Below are 18,398 nucleotides of genomic sequence, written 5' to 3'. Positions count from 1 at the left end.
CACCCCATACCACCACCCCATACCCCCACCCCATACCACCACCCTCCCCCACCCCACCACCACACTCAGTGGAAGCTCCATTTCTGTCTTGGTGGGGCCACTCCTATTCCTCCCACGCTACAGGGGGTGCTATTGCTCCCAGTGCAGCTCTATCCTTCCTCCTCCATCCCTCTCCATTCTCTCCATCTCCCTCTCTGTTCCTCAGTGTACTTACTGTTCCATTCTTACTGTGTGTATGTGTACCTCTTTTTCTCTCTCCCTCTCTCCTCTTTCTATCTCGATATACCCCTCCTCTCTCTCTTTCTCCCTCTCTCTTTCTCTCCCCCTCTCTTTTTGTACCACAGGCTGTGTAACGTTCAGCTGTGGGTCGGGAGAGAGTGACCATCAAACCAGGTGGTGGCAGAAGGACCCGTTTTCTGAGTACGCCCTGCTTGGCTCTTTGTGTGTAACGCTTCTTCCTCTTCCTTTGTCTTCTTTCTCCTTCACTTCCTACTTCCTGTCATGTGATTTATCTCTTGTCTTCCGATTGGGAGCCTTTTCTCCTTTCTGGCATTTTAGCCTTTTTAAAAAATTGGCCTCATTTATAGATAATTGTAGATCAATGACTCAATGACCACTGATGAGGCATCATCACATAGATGAATGGATACATGTATCTAATGGCATTCTCTACAGTCGTGGCCAAAAGTTTTGAGAATGACACCAATATTAATTTTCACAAAGTCTGCTGCCTCAGTTTGTATGATGGAAATTTGCATATACTCCAGAATGTTATGAAGAGTTATCAGATGAATTGCAATTAATTGCAAAGTCCCTCTTTGCCATGCAAATGAACTGAATCCCCCAAAAACATTTCCACTGCATTTCAGCCCTGCCACAAAAGGACCAGCTGACATCATGTCAGGGATTCTCTCGTTAACACAGGTGTGAGTGTTGACGAGGTCAAGGCTGGAGATCACTCTGTCATGCTGATTTGAGTTCGAATAACAGACTGGAAGCTTCAAAAGGAGGGTGGTGCTTGGAATCATTGTTCTTCCTCTGTCAGCAACATGGTTACCTGCAAGGAAACGCGTGCAGTCTTCATTGCTTTGCACAAAAAGGGCTTCACAGGCAAGGATATTGCTGCCAGTAAGATTGCACCTAAATCAACCATTTATGGGATCATCAAGAACTTCAAGGAGAGCGGTACAATTGTTGTGAAGAAGGCTTCAGGGCGACCAAGAAAGTCCAGCAAAGCGCCAGGACCGTCTCCTAAAGTTGATTCAGCTGCAGGATCGGGGCACCACCAGTACAGAGCTTGCTCAGGAATGGCAGCAGGCATGTGTGAGTCCATCTGCACGCACAGTGAGGCGAAGACTTTTGGAGGATGGCCTGGTGTCAAGAAGGGCAGCAAAGAAGCCACTTCTCTCCAGGAAAAACATCAGGGACAGACTGATATTCTACAAAAGGTACAGGGATTGGACTGCTGAGGACTGGGGTAAAGTCATTTTCTCTGATATCCCCTTTATGATTGTTTGGGGCATCGGGAAAAAAGCTTGTCCGGAGAAGACAGGGTGAGCGCTACCATCAGTCCTTTGTCATGCCAACAGTAAAGCCTCCTGAGACCAATTCATGTGTGGGGTTGCTTCTCAGCCAAGGGAGTGGGCTCACTCACAATTTTGCCTAAGAACACAGCCATGAATAAAGAATGGTACCAACACATCCTCCGAGAGCAACTTCTCCCAACCATCCAGGAACAGTTTGGTGATGAACAATGCCTTTTCCAGCATGATGGAGCACCTTGCCATAAGGCAAAAGTGATAACTAAGTGGCTCGGGGAACAAAACATCGATATTTTGGGTCCATGGCCAGGAAACTCCCCAAACCTTAATCCCATTGAGAAGTTGTGGTCAATTCTCAAGAGGGGGGTGGGCAAACAAAAACCCACAAATTCTGACAAACTCCAAGCATTGATTATGCAAGAATGGGCTGCCATCAGTCAGGATGTGGCCCAGAAGTTAATTGACAGCATGCCAGGGCGGATTGCAGAGGTCTTGAAAAAGAAGGGTCAACACTGTAAATATTGACTCTTTGCATCAACTTCATGTAATTGTCAATAAAAGCCTTTGACACTTATGAAATGCTTGTAATTATACTTCAGTATTCCATAGTAACATCTGACAAAAATATCTAAAGACACTGAAGCAGCAAACTTTGTGGAAATTAATATTTGTGTCATTCTTAAAACTTTTGGCCACGACTGTACATTCCCATCCTCGTGCATTAAAGTCATGTAGTTTATAACCACAGACATACAGTGTGGAGGCAGAGCCTTAAACATCTGACCCAGTCTATAAACCATGTTGATTATTATCACCTATAGCAACAGTAATGGCTCCGTAAAGCATGTTGAGCTATAAGACCGGTACAGTCTAGAACAGGGCTCTCCGACCCTGTTCCTGAGTTTTCGCCCCAATCCCACTTGGAACTAACCCGATGCATCTTCTCAACCAGCTAATTGTTAGAATCAGATGTTAGATTATGGTTGGAGTGAAAACCTACAGGAGAGTAGCTCTCTAGGAACAGGGCTGGAGAGAACTGTTCTACAATGTGATAGATATTTATGTATAATACCAAGGTGTAATATTTGCCACTTGGTCCTCCACACTGATCCATTTCCACTACGGTCCCATACTCTCCACTCAGGTCAACATCTAATCATAATATTATCATGTCTAACGTTTCTTCATCCAGCTAATAATCACCCTGATTTAAACGGTTCAGGCTATACTTTTGAAGTTCTTGAATGATTGGAATGTTAATCTGGTCTGTACTACAGTACTACCCTTTAGTAATAGTTATGGTCTGTACTACAGTACTACCCTTTAGTAATAGTTATGGTCTGTACTACTACCCTTTAGTAATAGTTATGGTCTGTACTACTACCCTTTAGTAATAGTTATGGTCTGTACTACACTATTACCCTTTAGTAATAGTTGTGGTCTGTACTACTACCCTGTAGTTATAGTTATGGTCTGTACTACTACCCTTTAGTAATAGTTATGGTCTGTACTACAGTACTACCCTTTAGTTATGGTCTGTACTACTACCTTTTAGTAGTAGTTATGGTCTGTACTACAGTATTACCCTTTAGTAATAGTTATGGTCTGTACTACAGTACTACCCTTTACTAATAGTTGTGATCTGTACTACATTATTACCCTTTAGTAATAGTTGTGGTCTATACTACTACCCTTTAGTAATAGTTATGGTCTGTACTACAGTATTACCCTTTAGTATTAGTTATGGTCTGTACTACAATACTACCCTTTAGTTATGGTCTGTACTACAGTACTACCCTTTAGTAATAGTTATGGTCTGTACTACTACCCTTTAGTAATAGTTATGGTCTGTACTACAGTACTACCCTTTAGTAATAGTTGTGGTCTGTACTACTACCCTGTAGTTATAGTTATGGTCTGTACTACTACCCTTTAGTAATAGTTATGGTCTGTACTACAGTACTACCCTTTAGTTATGGTCTGTACTACAGTACTACCCTTTAGTAATAGTTATGGTCTGTACTACAGTCTACCCTTTAGTTATGGTCTGTACTACAGTACTACCCTTTAGTAATAGTTATGGTCTGTACTACAGTACTACCCTTTAGTTATGGTCTGTACCACTACCCTTTAGTAATAGTTATGGTCTGTACGACAGTATTTCCCTTTAGTTATGGTCTGTACGACAGTATTTACCTTTAGTTATGGTCTGTACTACAGTACTACCCTTTAGTAATAGTTATGGTCTGTACTACTAACCTTTAATTATAGTTATGGTCTGTACTACAGTACTACCCTTTAGTAATAGTTATGGTCTGTACTACAGTACTACCCTTTAGTAATAGTTATGGTCTGTACTACAGTACTACCTTTTAGTAATAGTTATGGTCTGTACTACAGTACTACCCTGTAGTTATAGTTATGGTCTGTACTACTACCCTTTAGTAATAGTTATGGTCTGTACTACAGTACTACCCTTTAGTTATGGTCTGTACTACAGTACTACCCTTTAGTAATAGTTATGGTCTGTACTACTACCCTTTAGTTATGGTCTGTACTACAGTACTACCCTTTAGTAATAGTTATGGTCTGTACTACAGTACCTCCCTTTAGTTATGGTCTGTACCACTACCCTTTAGTAATAGTTATGGTCTGTACGACAGTATTTACCCTTTAGTTATGGTCTGTACTACAGTACTACCCTTTAGTAATAGTTATGGTCTGTACTACTACCCTTTAGTTATGGTCTGTACTACAGTACTACCCTTTAGTAATAGTTATGGTCTGTACTACAGTACCTCCCTTTAGTTATGGTCTGTACCACTACCCTTTAGTAATAGTTATGGTCTGTACTACAGTACTGCCCTTTAGTAATAGTTATGGTCTGTACTGCAGTACTACCCTTTAGTAATAGTTATGGTCTGTACTACAGTACTGCCCTTTAGTTATAGTTATGGTCTGTACTACAGTACTACCCTTTAGTAATAGTTATGGTCTGTACTGCAGTACTACCCTTTAGTAATAGTTATGGTGTGTACTACAGTACTACCCTTTAGTTATGGTCTGTACTACAGTACTACCCTTTAGTAATAGTTGTGGTCTGTACTACTACCCTGTAGTTATAGTTATGGTCTGTACTACTACCCTTTAGTAATAGTTATGGTCTGTACTACAGTACTACCCTTTAGTTATGGTCTGTACTACAGTACTACCCTTTAGTAATAGTTATGGTCTGTACTACTACCCTTTAGTTATGGTCTGTACTACAGTACTACCCTTTAGTAATAGTTATGGTCTGTACTACAGTACCTCCCTTTAGTTATGGTCTGTACCACTACCCTTTAGTAATAGTTATGGTCTGTACGACAGTATTTCCCTTTAGTTATGGTCTGTACGACAGTATTTACCTTTAGTAATATATGGTCTGTACTACAGTACTACCCTTTAGTAATAGTTATGGTCTGTACTACTAACCTTTAATTATAGTTATGGTCTGTACTACAGTACTACCCTTTAGTAATAGTTATGGTCTGTACTACAGTACTACCCTTTAGTAATAGTTATGGTCTGTACTACAGTACTACCTTTTAGTAATAGTTATGGTCTGTACTACAGTACTACCCTTTAGTAATAGTTATGGTCTGTACTACAGTACTACCCTTTAGTAATAGTTATGGTCTGTACTACAGTACTACCCTTTAGTTTATGGTCTGTACTACAGTACTACCCTTTAGTAATAGTTATGGTCTGTACTACAGTACTACCCTTTAGTAATAGTTATGGTCTGTACTACAGTACTACCCTTTAGTAATAGTTATGGTCTGTACTACAGTACTACCCTTTAGTAATGCTACACAAAGTTATGGTCTGTACTACAGTACTACCCTTTAGTAATAGTTATGGTCTGTACTACAGTACTACCCTTTAGTTATAGTTATGGTCTGTACTACAGTACTACCCTTTAGTAATAGTTATGGTCTGTACTACAGTACTACCCTTTAGTAATAGTTATGGTCTGTACTACAGTACTACCTTTTAGTAATAGTTATGGTCTGTACTACAGTACTACCCTTTAGTTATAGTTATGGTCTGTACTACAGTACTGCCCTTTAGTAATAGTTATGGTCTGTACTACAGTAATACCCTTTAGTAAAAGTTATGGTCTGTACTACAGTACTCCCCTTTAGTAATAGTTATGGTCTGTACTACAGTACTACCCTTTAGTTATGGTCTGTACTACAGTACTACCCTTTAGTTATAGTTATGGTCTGTACTACAGTACTACCCTTTAGTAATAGTTATGGTCTGTACTACAGTACTACCCTTTAGTAGTATGGTCTGTACTACAGTACTACCCTTTAGTAATAGTTATGGTCTGTACTGCAGTACTACCCTTTAGTAATAGTTATGGTCTGTACTGCAGTACTACCCTTTAGTAATAGTTATGGTCTGTACTGCAGTACTACCCTTTAGTAATAGTTATGGTCTGTACTACAGTACTACCCTTTAGTAATATGGTCTGTACTACAGTACTACCCTTTAGTATTAGTTATGGTCTGTACTACCCCTTTAGTTATAGTTATGGTCTGTACTACAGTACTACCCTTTAGTAATAGTTATGGTCTGTACTACAGTACTACCCTTTAGTAATAGTTATGGTCTGTACTACAGTACTACCCTTTAGTTATAGTTATGGTCTGTACTGCAGTACTACCCTTTAGTTATGGTCTGTACTACAGTACTACCCTTTAGTAATAGTTATGGTCTGTACTACAGTACTACCCTTTAGTAATAGGTCTGTACTACAGTACTACCCTTTAGTAATGGTCTGTACTACAGTACTACCCTTTAGTAATAGTTATGGTCTGTACTACAGTACTACCCTTTAGTTATGGTCTGTACTACAGTACTACCCTTTAGTAATAATTATGGTCTGTACTACAGTACTACCCTTTAGTAATAGTTATGGTCTGTACTACAGTACTACCCTTTAGTAATAGTTATGGTCTGTACTACAGTACTACCCTTTAGTAATAATTATGGTCTGTACTACAGTACTACCCTTTAGTTATGGTCTGTACTACAGTACTACCCTTTAGTAATAATTATGGTCTGTACTACAGTACTACCCTTTAGTTATGGTCTGTACTACAGTACTACCCTTTAGTACTAGTTATGGTCTGTACTACAGTACTACCCTTTAGTAATAGTTATGGTCTGTACTGCAGTACTACCCTTTAGTAATAGTTATGGTCTGTACTGCAGTACTACCCTTTAGTAATAGTTATGGTCTGTACTGCAGTACTACCCTTTAGTAATAGTTATGGTCTGTACTACAGTACTACCCTTTAGTTATGGTCTGTACTACAGTACTACCCTTTAGTATTAGTTATGGTCTGTACTACCCTTTAGTTATAGTTATGGTCTGTACTACAGTACTACCCTTTAGTAATAGTTATGGTCTGTACTACAGTACTACCCTTTAGTAATAGTTATGGTCTGTACTGCAGTACTACCCTTTAGTTATGGTCTGTACTACAGTACTACCCTTTAGTAATAGTTATGGTCTGTACTGCAGTACTACCCTTTAGTTATGGTCTATACTACAGTACTACCCTTTAGTTATGGTCTGTACTACAGTACTACCCTTTAGTAATGGTCTGTACTACAGTACTACCCTTTAGTAATGGTCTGTACTACAGTACTACCCTTTAGTAATGGTCTGTACTACAGTACTACCCTTTAGTAATAGTTATGGTCTGTACTACAGTACTACCCTTTAGTAATAGTTATGGTCTGTACTACAGTACTACCCTTTAGTTATGGTCTGTACTACAGTACTACCCTTTAGTAATAGTTATGGTCTGTACTACAGTACTACCCTTTAGTAATAGTTATGGTCTGTACTACAGTACTACCCTTTAGTAATAGTTATGGTCTGTACTACAGTACTACCCTTTAGTAATAGTTATGGTCTGTACTGCAGTACTACCCTTTAGTAATAGTTATGGTCTGTACTACAGTACTACCCTTTAGTAATAGTTATGGTCTGTACTACTACACTTTAGTAATAGTTATGGTCTGTACTACAGTACTACCCTTTAGTAATAGTTATGGTCTGTACTACAGTACTACCCTTTAGTAATAGTTATGGTCTGTACTACAGTACTACCCTTTAGTAATAGTTATGGTCTGTACTACAGTACTACCCTTTAGTAATAGTTATGGTCTGTACTACAGTACTACCCTTTAGTAATAGTTATGGTCTGTACTACAGTACTACCCTTTAGTAATAGTTATGGTCTGTACTACAGTACTACCCTTTAGTAATAGTTATGGTCTGTACTGCAGTACTACCCTTTAGTAATAGTTATGGTCTGTACTACAGTACTACCCTTTAGTAATAGTTATGGTCTGTACTACAGTACTACCCTCTAGTAATAGTTATGGTCTGTACTACAGTACTACCCTTTAGTAATAGTTATGGTCTGTACTACAGTACTACCCTTTAGTAATAGTTATGGTCTGTACTACAGTACTACCCTTTAGTAATAGTTATGGTCTGTACTACAGTACTACCCTTTAGTAATAGTTATGGTCTGTACTACAGTACTACCCTTTAGTAATAGTTATGGTCTGTACTACTACCCTTTAGTAATAGTTATGGTCTGTACTACAGTACTACCCTTTAGTAATAGTTATGGTCTGTACTACTACGCTTTAGTAATAGTTATGGTCTGTACTACAGTACTACCCTTTAGTAATAGTTATGGTCTGTACTACAGTACTACCCTTTAGTAATAGTTATGGTCTGTACTACAGTACTACCCTTTAGTAATAGTTATGGTCTGTACTGCAGTACTACCCTTTAGTAATAGTTATGGTCTGTACTACAGTACTACCCTTTAGTAATAGTTATGGTCTGTACTACAGTACTACCCTTTAGTAATAGTTATGGTCTGTACTACAGTACTACCCTTTAGTAATAGTTATGGTCTGTACTACAGTACTACCCTTTAGTAATAGTTATGGTCTGTACTGCAGTACTACCCTCTAGTAATAGTTATGGTCTGTACTACAGTACTACCCTTTAGTAATAGTTATGGTCTGTACTGCAGTACTACCCTTTAGTAATAGTTATGGTCTGTACTACAGTACTACCCTTTAGTAATAGTTATGGTCTGTACTACAGTACTACCCTTTAGTGTTATGGTCTGTACTACAGTACTACCCTTTAGTTATGGTCTGTACTACAGTACTACCCTTTAGTAATAGTTATGGTCTGTACTACAGTACTACCCTTTAGTAATAGTTATGGTCTGTACTACAGTACTACCCTTTAGTAATAGTTATGGTAGGTACTACAGTACTACCCTTTAGTAATAGTTATGGTCTGTACTACAGTACTACCCTTTAGTAATAGTTATGGTCTGTACTACAGTACTACCCTTTAGTAATAGTTATGGTCTGTACTACAGTACTACCCTTTAGTTATGGTCTGTACTCCCTACTGCAGCCAGCAGGCGGTCTTTTCTTCTTTCTTGTGTTTGCCCCATTGATATAGTTAATGCGGAGAACCTTAGCAAACTTCACATCCAGAAACCCCACCTTTCTCCAACTTACCATGTGCTGTACTCAGCCTCATCACATCCCATCATCTCACCATTGAGCTAACTGATAGGAGAGATCCCACCCAGCCAACCAGATCCATGTCTTCCATTGCAAAGCAGACAAAAAGGAAAGACAAGCAATTGTTTCTTACCTGTTGAGTTGATGTAACTTATTCTGACTGGGTTTGACTCAATGAAAGGAGTTTTTACGTTCATTGATGGATGTTAAGTTTGTATGAATGCCTTAATGATCCCTCTGCAGCTTACACTCCAGCCAACCTCTGCTCTCCACCCCTCCACTCCTATTCCCTGCTCCCTAAACCCTACAACTACACCCCTATCCCCAGCACCCTACACCCTGTCTCATTAGCCAAGGGGAATGAGCTGTAGAGAGGATCCGGATTTACCTCAGGAGGAGTGCTTGTTTGTGTTTTAATTGAAAACACTCAGTATGCTGTAGTCTGTTGTAGAAGGGTGAATGATTAACACACACTTTCTCCTCCAATCCTCACGCTCTCTCCGTCCGTCCTACGCTTCACATTTTCTCCGTCCACTCTTCAGGGAAGATGGTGAAAAAAGTCTGCCCCTGCAACCAACTCTGTAGTAATTATCTATTTTATGACCTTTGCCCCTCACCCCCTACTGCCTCGTCCACCACCCTCACTCTCTGCACCCCCCTGTTAGGGTTGCAAAGTTAAAGAATCTTTCCCAAATGTCCCAGGTCTTCCAGAAATCCCAGTTGGAGGGTTCCCTCCCTGCTTATTCTCTTTCTGGAAAACCTGGGAATTTTGGAAAGGTTACTGGAATTTCGCAATCCTACCCCCTGTTGCTCTCTGCTTTGAGTGTCTGTGCACTGACTGCCCTGTGGATGCCAGCTGTGGCTTTGGTCATGTGTCGGGGTCCACAAGGCTCTCCTCTCACAGGCTGACTTGAGCATTTCTCTGTTGTGACGATGACCCCATTCACATGATCTATTACAGCGGTTCTCAAAGTGGGTTCCGTGGCCAGATGTATAACAATGTCTTCTAAATGTCCTTTTTTAACTGATTTACAAAAAATGTCCATGGGATCCATGGAATACGTTTTGAGGGTGTAATACAATGTCATATTATTCATTTTCCATGTCTGTTCTTAACCCTGGGTGACATGGGCCTGCAGAGGCTCACAGGGATATTGGTATCCACAGTACTCAACCAATTATACATTTTTCAAGTCAATACATCTTGTATTCCTCAAAAATGTTTGGGCAACATAAATAAACAACTGAGCAAGTGAGCGTGAGGAAAAGTACATTAGTGTCTAGTTTGAGAAACAGAAGCCTCACAAGTCCTCAACTGGCAGCTTCATTAAACAGCACCCGCAAAACACCAGTCTCAACGTCAACAGTGTCAACAACGTCCCGACTCCGGGATGCTGGAGTTGCAAAGAAAAAGCCATATCTCAGACTGGCCAATAAAAATAAAATAATAAAATGGGCAAAAGAACACAGACACTGGACAGAGGAACTCTGCCTAGAAGGCCAGCATCCCGGAGTCGCCTCTTCACTGTTGACGTTGAGACCGGTGTTTTTTGCGGGTGCTATTTAATGAAACTGTGAGTTGAGGACTTGTGAGGTATCTGTTTCTCAAACAAGACACTAATGTACTTGTCCTCTTGCTCAGTTGTGCACCAGGGCCTCCCACTCCTCTTTCTATTCTGGTTAGAATCAGTTTGCGCTGTTCTGTGAAGGGAGTAGTACACAGCGTTTTATGAGGTCTTCCGTTTCTTGGCAGTTTCTCGCATGGAATAGCCTTCATTTCTCAGAACAAGAATAGACTGACGAGTTTCAGAAGAAAGTTCTTTGTTTCTGGCCATTTTGAGCATGTAATCAAACCCACAAATGCTGAGGCTCCAGATACTCAACTAGTCTAAAGAAGCCCAGTTTTATTGCTTCTTTAATCAGACACAACAGTTTTCAGCTGTGCTAACATAATTGCAAAATGGTTTTCTAATGATCAATTGGCCTTTTAAAATGATAAACTTGGATTAGCTAACACAACGTGCCATTCGAACACAAGAGTGATGGTTGCTGATAACGGGCCTCTGTACGCCTATGTAGATATTCCATACAAAATCAGCCGTTTCCAGCTACAATAGTCATTTACAACATTAATTTACAGCAATGTCTACACTGTATTTCTGATCAATTTGATGTTATTTTAATGGACAAAAAAATTGATTTTCTTTCAAAAACAAGGACATTTCTAAGTGACCCCAAACTTTTGAACGGTAGTGGCCAGAAGTTGAGAATGACACAAGTATTCATTTTCACAAAGTCTGCTGCCTCAGTTTGTATGATGGCAATTTGCATATACTCCAGAATGTTATGAAGAGTGATCAGATGAATTGCAATTAATTGCAAAGTCCCTCTTTGCCATGCAAATGAACTGAATCCCCCAAAAAACATGTCCACTGCATTTCAGCCCTGCCACAAAAGGACCAGCTGACATGTCAGTGATTCTCTCGTTAACACAGGTGTGAGTGTTGACGAGGTCAAGGCTGGAGATCACTCTGTCATGCTGATTTGAGTTCGAATAACAGACTGGAAGCTTCAAAAGGAGGGTGGTGCTTGGAATCATTGTTCTTCCTCTGTCAAACATGGTTACCTGCAAGGAAACGCGTGCAGTCTTCATTGCTTTGCACAAAAAGGGCTTCACAGGCAAGGATATTGCTGCCAGTAAGATTGCACCTAAATCAACCATTTATCGGATCATCAAGAACTTCAAGGAGAGCGGTACAATTGTTGTGAAGAAAGCTTCAGGGCGACCAAGAAAGTCCAGCAAGCGCCAGGACCTTCTCCTAAAGTTGATTCAGCTGCAGGATCGGGGCACCACCAGTACAGAGCTTGCTCAGGAATGGCAGCAGGCATGTGTGAGTGCATCTGCACGCACAGTGAGGCGAAGACTTTTGGAGGATGGCCTGGTGTCAAGAAGGGCAGCAAAGAAGCCACTTCTCTCCAGGAAAAACATCAGGGACAGACTGATATTCTACAAAAGGTACAGGGATTGGACTGCTGAGGACTGGGGTAAAGTCATTTTCTCTGAATCCCCTTTATGATTGTTTGGGGCATCGGGAAAAAAGCTTGTCCGGAGAAGACAAGGTGAGCGCTACCATCAGTCCTGTGTCATGCCAACAGTAAAGCCTCCTGAGACCATTCATGTGTGGGGTTGCTTCTGAGCCAAGGGAGTGGGCTCACTCACAATTTTGCCTAAGAACACAGCCATGAATAAAGAATGGTACCAACACATCCTCCAAGAGCAACTTCTCCCAACCATCCAGGAACAGTTTGGTGACGAACAATGCCTTTTCCAGCATGATGGAGCACCTTGCCATAAGGCAAAAGTGATAACTAAGTGGCTCGGGGAACAAAACATTGATATTTTGGGTCCATGGCCAGGAAACTCCCCAGACCTTAATCCCATTGAGAAGTTGTGGTCAATTCTCAAGAGGGGGGTGGGCAAACAAAAACCCACAAATTCTGACAAACTCCAAGCATTGATTATGCAAGAATGGGCTGCCATCAGTCAGGATGTGGCCCAGAAGTTAATTGACAGCATGCCAGGGCGGATTGCAGATGTCTTGAAAAAGAAGGGTCAACACTGCAAATATTGACTCTTTGCATCAACTTCATGTAATTGTCAATAAAAGCCTTTGACACGTATGAAATGCTTGTAATTATACTTCAGTATTCCATAGTAACATTTGACAAAAATATCTAAAGACACTGAAGCAGCAAACTTTGTGGAAATTAATATTTAAAACTTTTGGCCACGACTATGTATATATTTTTTTTAAATCATCCCTTTTACGCCCAAATTTTGTGGTTTCCGTTTGGTAGTTAGTCTTGTCCCATCACTGCAACTCCCGTACGGACTCGGGAGAGGCGAAGGTCGAGAGCCGTGCGTCTTCCGAAACACGACCCAACCGAGCCGCACTGCTTCTTGACACAATGCCCGCTTAACCCGGAAGCCAGCCGCACCAATGTGTCGGAGGAAATGCCGTACACCTGGCGACCATGTCAGGAGTCGCCACAGGAGTCGCTAGAGCGGGATGGTAAAGGACATCCCAGCCGGCCAAACCCTCCCCTAACCCGGACAACGCTGGGCCAATTGTGCGCCGCCCCATGGGTTTCCCGGTCGCGGCCGGCTGCGACAGAGCCTGGACTCAAACCAGGATCTCTAATGGCGCTCTGATGCAGTGCCTTAGACCACTGCGCCACACGGGAAGCCTTACAATTATAGTTTTAACAATGTTTTGAGGTTATATAGTGTTTGTTCCTTTGTTTACAAACATTGGAGTAAAACAAGGTTATATTTTGGGTTCTGATGGGATACGACAATTGAACTAAGCACATGAGGCATTTATAAGTTCGATTTTTCAAGAATAATTGGGTACATATTAAGAATGTATAAGTCAGAAAATTGATGTAGCAAGTGCTGATTGCCTCTTTAAACATAAGGTATTTACGTTATTGGCCAACCTAAAAAAGATTTAATCTCGGAGTCGTTGCAAAGTGAATGGGAGTCATCCAGACCACTAAATGCTGAAGTCATTTTGTGATTCAGCTGCCCCCCCTCCTCCTTCCCCCCATCTCTTCTAGTCTAGAGCATGGCTTGTCCTGTGGACTCCACTACCCAGAGTTCCACTGGTGCTGCAGTCATGACTCAGTGTATTGCTGCTTTTACGTCATGGCTTTTCCCCCCACTAATTTTCAATTTTTCCTTTTTTTATAAAATGTTTTTTAACCTGACTCAGTAGTTTGTCAGAAATGCCAAAGGTTATGCCTCTTCAATGATTGAACTTAGTGTATCTATCAAACAGCAATTACATTTTAGGAGTTTGTTTTTCTATCATATCTTAATTTATTGTTTGCAAAGGAAATGCATCAGGTCCTTGAGTCCTATTGCAGCCAGCTACTGCATGGCTACTGCATGTATGTGATTGTTGTTGCCTTCGATTGTTGAGATATTGCAGTAGGCGACTGTGAAAAAGGAGCTGATGTATTTTCCCATACTCACTCTCACCTCTGGTGTATTTTGGGTTCTGGCTCTGCTTCCAGGAAGAGAGGCACTAAACAGCTAACCTTTTAAAGCTTGTTTGCAGCTCAATTCCTCTGTTCTCATGTAATGCTTGCTGTAATATAATGCCTGTTAGTGTTCAGGAAGGCTGCTGATACGGAATGACTGTAGACAACATTAGATAACATGTTGTTTTGAAATACAATTCATTAAGTCTCCAAACGTAAACCACCATGATCTTAGGTCTTGGCCCAAATTAAATCCCCAAAATGTATCTTGTGAGAGATGGGTCATTTTAGCTGTAAGTCTAAGCTAGTCATTGTTGATCTATTGAACATTTTATCTGCAGACAGTGAATGTGTTTTAAAATGGAGAATGTTCTGGTTCATTCACGGTGATGGACTAGACTAGTGTTACAGCTCCCTCTGCTGTTCATATGCAGAACACATTTGTCAGATTAGATGAGATATTTTCATCCTGCTAAATGTTGGCCTAGTTTATCAGATGGAGGCTGAAATACATGCCTCAGAGTGGATCATAATGTGTCATAGGATCCTGTCCTGACACGTTGACATAGCTAGAGTATGTCATTAACCAACGCAAACACATTGACACCCACACAACTACCTACTCTACATATCCCATAACCCTCCTCTCTCTCTCGCTCCCTTTCGCTCTCTCTCGCTCCCTCTCTCTCGCTCCCCCTCACTCTCTCCCCCTCTCTCTCTCCCTCCCTGTCTCCCTCTCCCCCTTTCTCTCTGTCTCTCCCCGTCTCTCCAGGGACCAGCAGCACCAACACAGTGAGTGGTCCAGGAGGCCAGGGTCCAGGACCAGGTTCAGGGGGTCAGAACCAGGGCCAGCCTTCTCCCAACCCCCCTCAACAGGGCCGGAAGGGCACGTTCACCGACGACCTGCACAAGCTGGTTGACAACTGGGCCCGCGACGCCATCAGTCTGTCCCAGGGCAAGAGTCGCTCCAAACACCAACAGCAACCCTCACAGGGACACAGCTACCAGGTGAGTAAAGACAGACTCTTTCTAGTATAGTAACAAAAATAACATTCTCAAAAGGTCTTATTCATCAAAATAATGGGATGCTCAATCCTTACCAATATAGTCCATGTTTGATTGTGTTGCTTATTTGAAATATAGATTACTGGAAGTGAATGTTATGGTGTTTGTAAGCTGGAACATGAGTTGTAGATATGGGTCCTGGTCCAACCTCCACGTAGCATAGCTGAGATAGCTCTGGCCATGTAATGTAGGTGGTATGCTAGTATGGATATTGGAGAGCAGCCATGCAGTATCTCACCCTGGTGTCTCTTCTCCGTCTCCAGGCGACCCCGTCGACCAATAAGGGCCGTAAGTTCTCCGCCCCGAGTCAGCTGTGCCCCAGCAACGCCTCTTCCACCCCCGCTACCTCTCTGGGAGGCCGCAAGGGCTCCTTGTGTCCCCCCTCCCCAGTACGGCGGGGTCGGGGCATGCTACCCCTCCTCTACTGCACCTTACAGCAGCGCCCAGTGGGTGGGATCCACGGGGTCCACAGGGCCGGGACAGGGTCAGGCCGGTATGTTAGCCTCCTCTCAGCCCCTGGTTGCCTCCTCCTCGCAGTACCCCTCCTCTGCCACTGGGGGGCAGGGCTCCCTGCAGGGCTTCCACCACATCAGCACTTTGCAGAAATCCGGTCAGCAACCCTGGAGGCCCCAACCTGAGGACCACGTAGTGTCCATGAGGGGATGTTAGCCATGCCGGGCTGAGGGACTGACAGACTGAGGGAGAGAGAAATGAGGAGAGAAGGGTGTCTGTGTTACAAGGGGGAGAGGGGCTTGTGTGTTACAAGCAACATCATGGTTGGTGGGACTGTATTGAATGTGAATGAGCTGGCTGTGAAGAGGAGGAGCAGGAGAGAGAAGAGTCAGCTGCTGTGTGAAATGGTTCACCACACTGCCCTCTTCTGTTTCCCTGAAGGATGACAGGAGAGGGACACACTCCCCCTCTCTCCCCCACCCCGAGGTCAACTGTAGGCCTTGGGGTCGAAGAAATACGCAAAACGCGACAAGGAATACCAATGGACACGAGTGCAATGTTAAGTGGCCAAAGAGGGTTAATGTGACAATTACTATTGTAAAATGTGTGTGTGTGGTGATGGGCTTTGTTCCTTCACTGACTGGCTTTTACATGTACTCTATAGTAGAGACCAGAGCCTTGTACTGATCTCAGAGAGGAGGGATGGAGGATAGTAACAGACCTTTCCCCTCTTACCTATCTGAGCCCCCCTGCCTGTTCAGCTCCTCCTGCTGGTAACTGACCTCCAGAACAGAGCTTTAAGTGACCGTACAGTACTATACAGCTCCTCCTGCTGGTAACTGACCTCCAGAACAGAGCTTTAAGTGACCGTACAGTACTATACAGCTCCTCCTGCTGGTAACTGACCTCCAGAACAGAGCTTTAAGTGACCGTACAGTACTATACAGCTCCTCCTGCTGGTAACTGACCTCCAGAACAGAGCTTTAAGTGACCGTACAGTACTATACAGCTCCTCCTGCTGGTAACTGACCTCCAGAACAGAGCTTTAAGTGACCGTACAGTACTATACAGCTCCTCCTGCTGGTAACTGACCTCCAGAACAGAGCTTTAAGTGACCGTACAGTACTATACAGCTCCTCCTGCTGGTAACTGACCTCCAGAACAGAGCTTTAAGTGACCGTACAGTACTATACAGCTCCTCCTGCTGGTAACTGACCTCCAGAACAGAGCTTTAAGTGACCGTACAGTACTATACAGCTCCTCCTGCTGGTAACTGACCTCCAGAACAGAGCTTTAAGTGACCGTACAGTACTATACAGCTCCTCCTGCTGGTAACTGACCTCCAGAACAGAGCTTTAAGTGACCGTACAGAACTATACAGCTCCTCCTGCTGGTAACTGACCTCCAGAACAGAGCTTTAAGTGACCGTACAGTACTATACAGCTCCTCCTGCTGGTAACTGACCTCCAGAACAGAGCTTTAAGTGACCGTACAGTACTATACAGCTCCTCCTGCTGGTAACTGACCTCCAGAACAGAGCTTTAAGTGACCGTACAGTACTATACAGCTCCTCCTGCTGGTAACTGACCTCCAGAACAGAGCTTTAAGTGACCGTACAGTACTATACAGCTCCTCCTGCTGGTAACTGACCTCCAGAACAGAGCTTTAAGTGACCGTACAGTACTATACAGCTCCTCCTGCTGGTAACTGACCTCCAGAACAGAGCTTTAAGTGACCGTACAGTACTATACAGCTCCTCCTGCTGGTAACTGACCTCCAGAACAGAGCTTTAAGTGACCGTACAGTACTATACAGCTCCTCCTGCTGGTAACTGACCTCCAGAACAGAGCTTTAAGTGACCGTACAGTACTATACAGCTCCTCCTGCTGGTAACTGACCTCCAGAACAGAGCTTTAAGTGACCGTACAGTACTATACAGCTCCTCCTGCTGGTAACTGACCTCCAGAACAGAGCTTTAAGTGACCGTACAGTACTATACAGCTCCTCCTGCTGGTAACTGACCTCCAGAACAGAGCTTTAAGTGACCGTACAGTACTATACAGCTCCTCCTGCTGGTAACTGACCTCCAGAACAGAGCTTTAAGTGACCGTACAGTACTATACAGCTCCTCCTGCTGGTAACTGACCTCCAGAACAGAGCTTTAAGTGACCGTACAGTACTATACAGCTCCTCCTGCTGGTAACTGACCTCCAGAACAGAGCTTTAAGTGACCGTACAGTACTATACAGCTCCTCCTGCTGGTAACTGACCTCCAGAACAGAGCTTTAAGTGACCGTACAGAACTATACAGCTCCTCCTGCTGGTAACTGACCTCCAGAACAGAGCTTTAAGTGACCGTACAGTACTATACAGCTCCAGTAGAAGTCCATTATGGTAGAGTTGTGTAGCATGTTGAGGAGATGTGAGGAAGGTTATGGGGTGAAGGAATGAGCTTGTGAGGCCGAGGTGTGGGACTGGTGCCATGTATGTAGCTGGTCAGGCAGTGTTGACATCCGGAACCACATGTACTGCTATTCCTATATATCATTTAGGATGTACATTGGTGTGTGTAGGTGGAGAATCAGTAGAAAAGGCCTGGGGGTTCATACTCTACTCTACCCCTCCTGTTGCCATGGGATGCAATAAGAACACAATAGAAACCTC

At 42.8% G+C, this 18,398-nt stretch overlaps 1 protein-coding gene across 1 annotated transcript in view; it reads left to right on the top strand.

Moving 5' to 3' along the window:
* The window catches only part of LOC106595488 (serine/threonine-protein kinase WNK1), a 163,052-nt gene extending 147,133 nt beyond the window's left edge, over positions 1–15,919 (top strand). Inside the window, 2 exon segments of the mRNA XM_045711886.1 lie at positions 14,989–15,224; positions 15,545–15,919. Coding sequence (XP_045567842.1) covers positions 14,989–15,224; positions 15,545–15,919 — 611 coding nt within the window.
* The last annotated feature ends 2,479 nt before the right edge of the window (positions 15,920–18,398 follow it).

The sequence above is a fragment of the Salmo salar genome, unplaced genomic scaffold, assembly GCF_905237065.1.
Source record: "Salmo salar unplaced genomic scaffold, Ssal_v3.1, whole genome shotgun sequence".
Classification (NCBI taxonomy): domain Eukaryota; kingdom Metazoa; phylum Chordata; class Actinopteri; order Salmoniformes; family Salmonidae; genus Salmo; species Salmo salar.
Note: the sequence above shows the minus strand (reverse complement) of the source record. Positions and strands in the feature narration are given on the sequence as shown.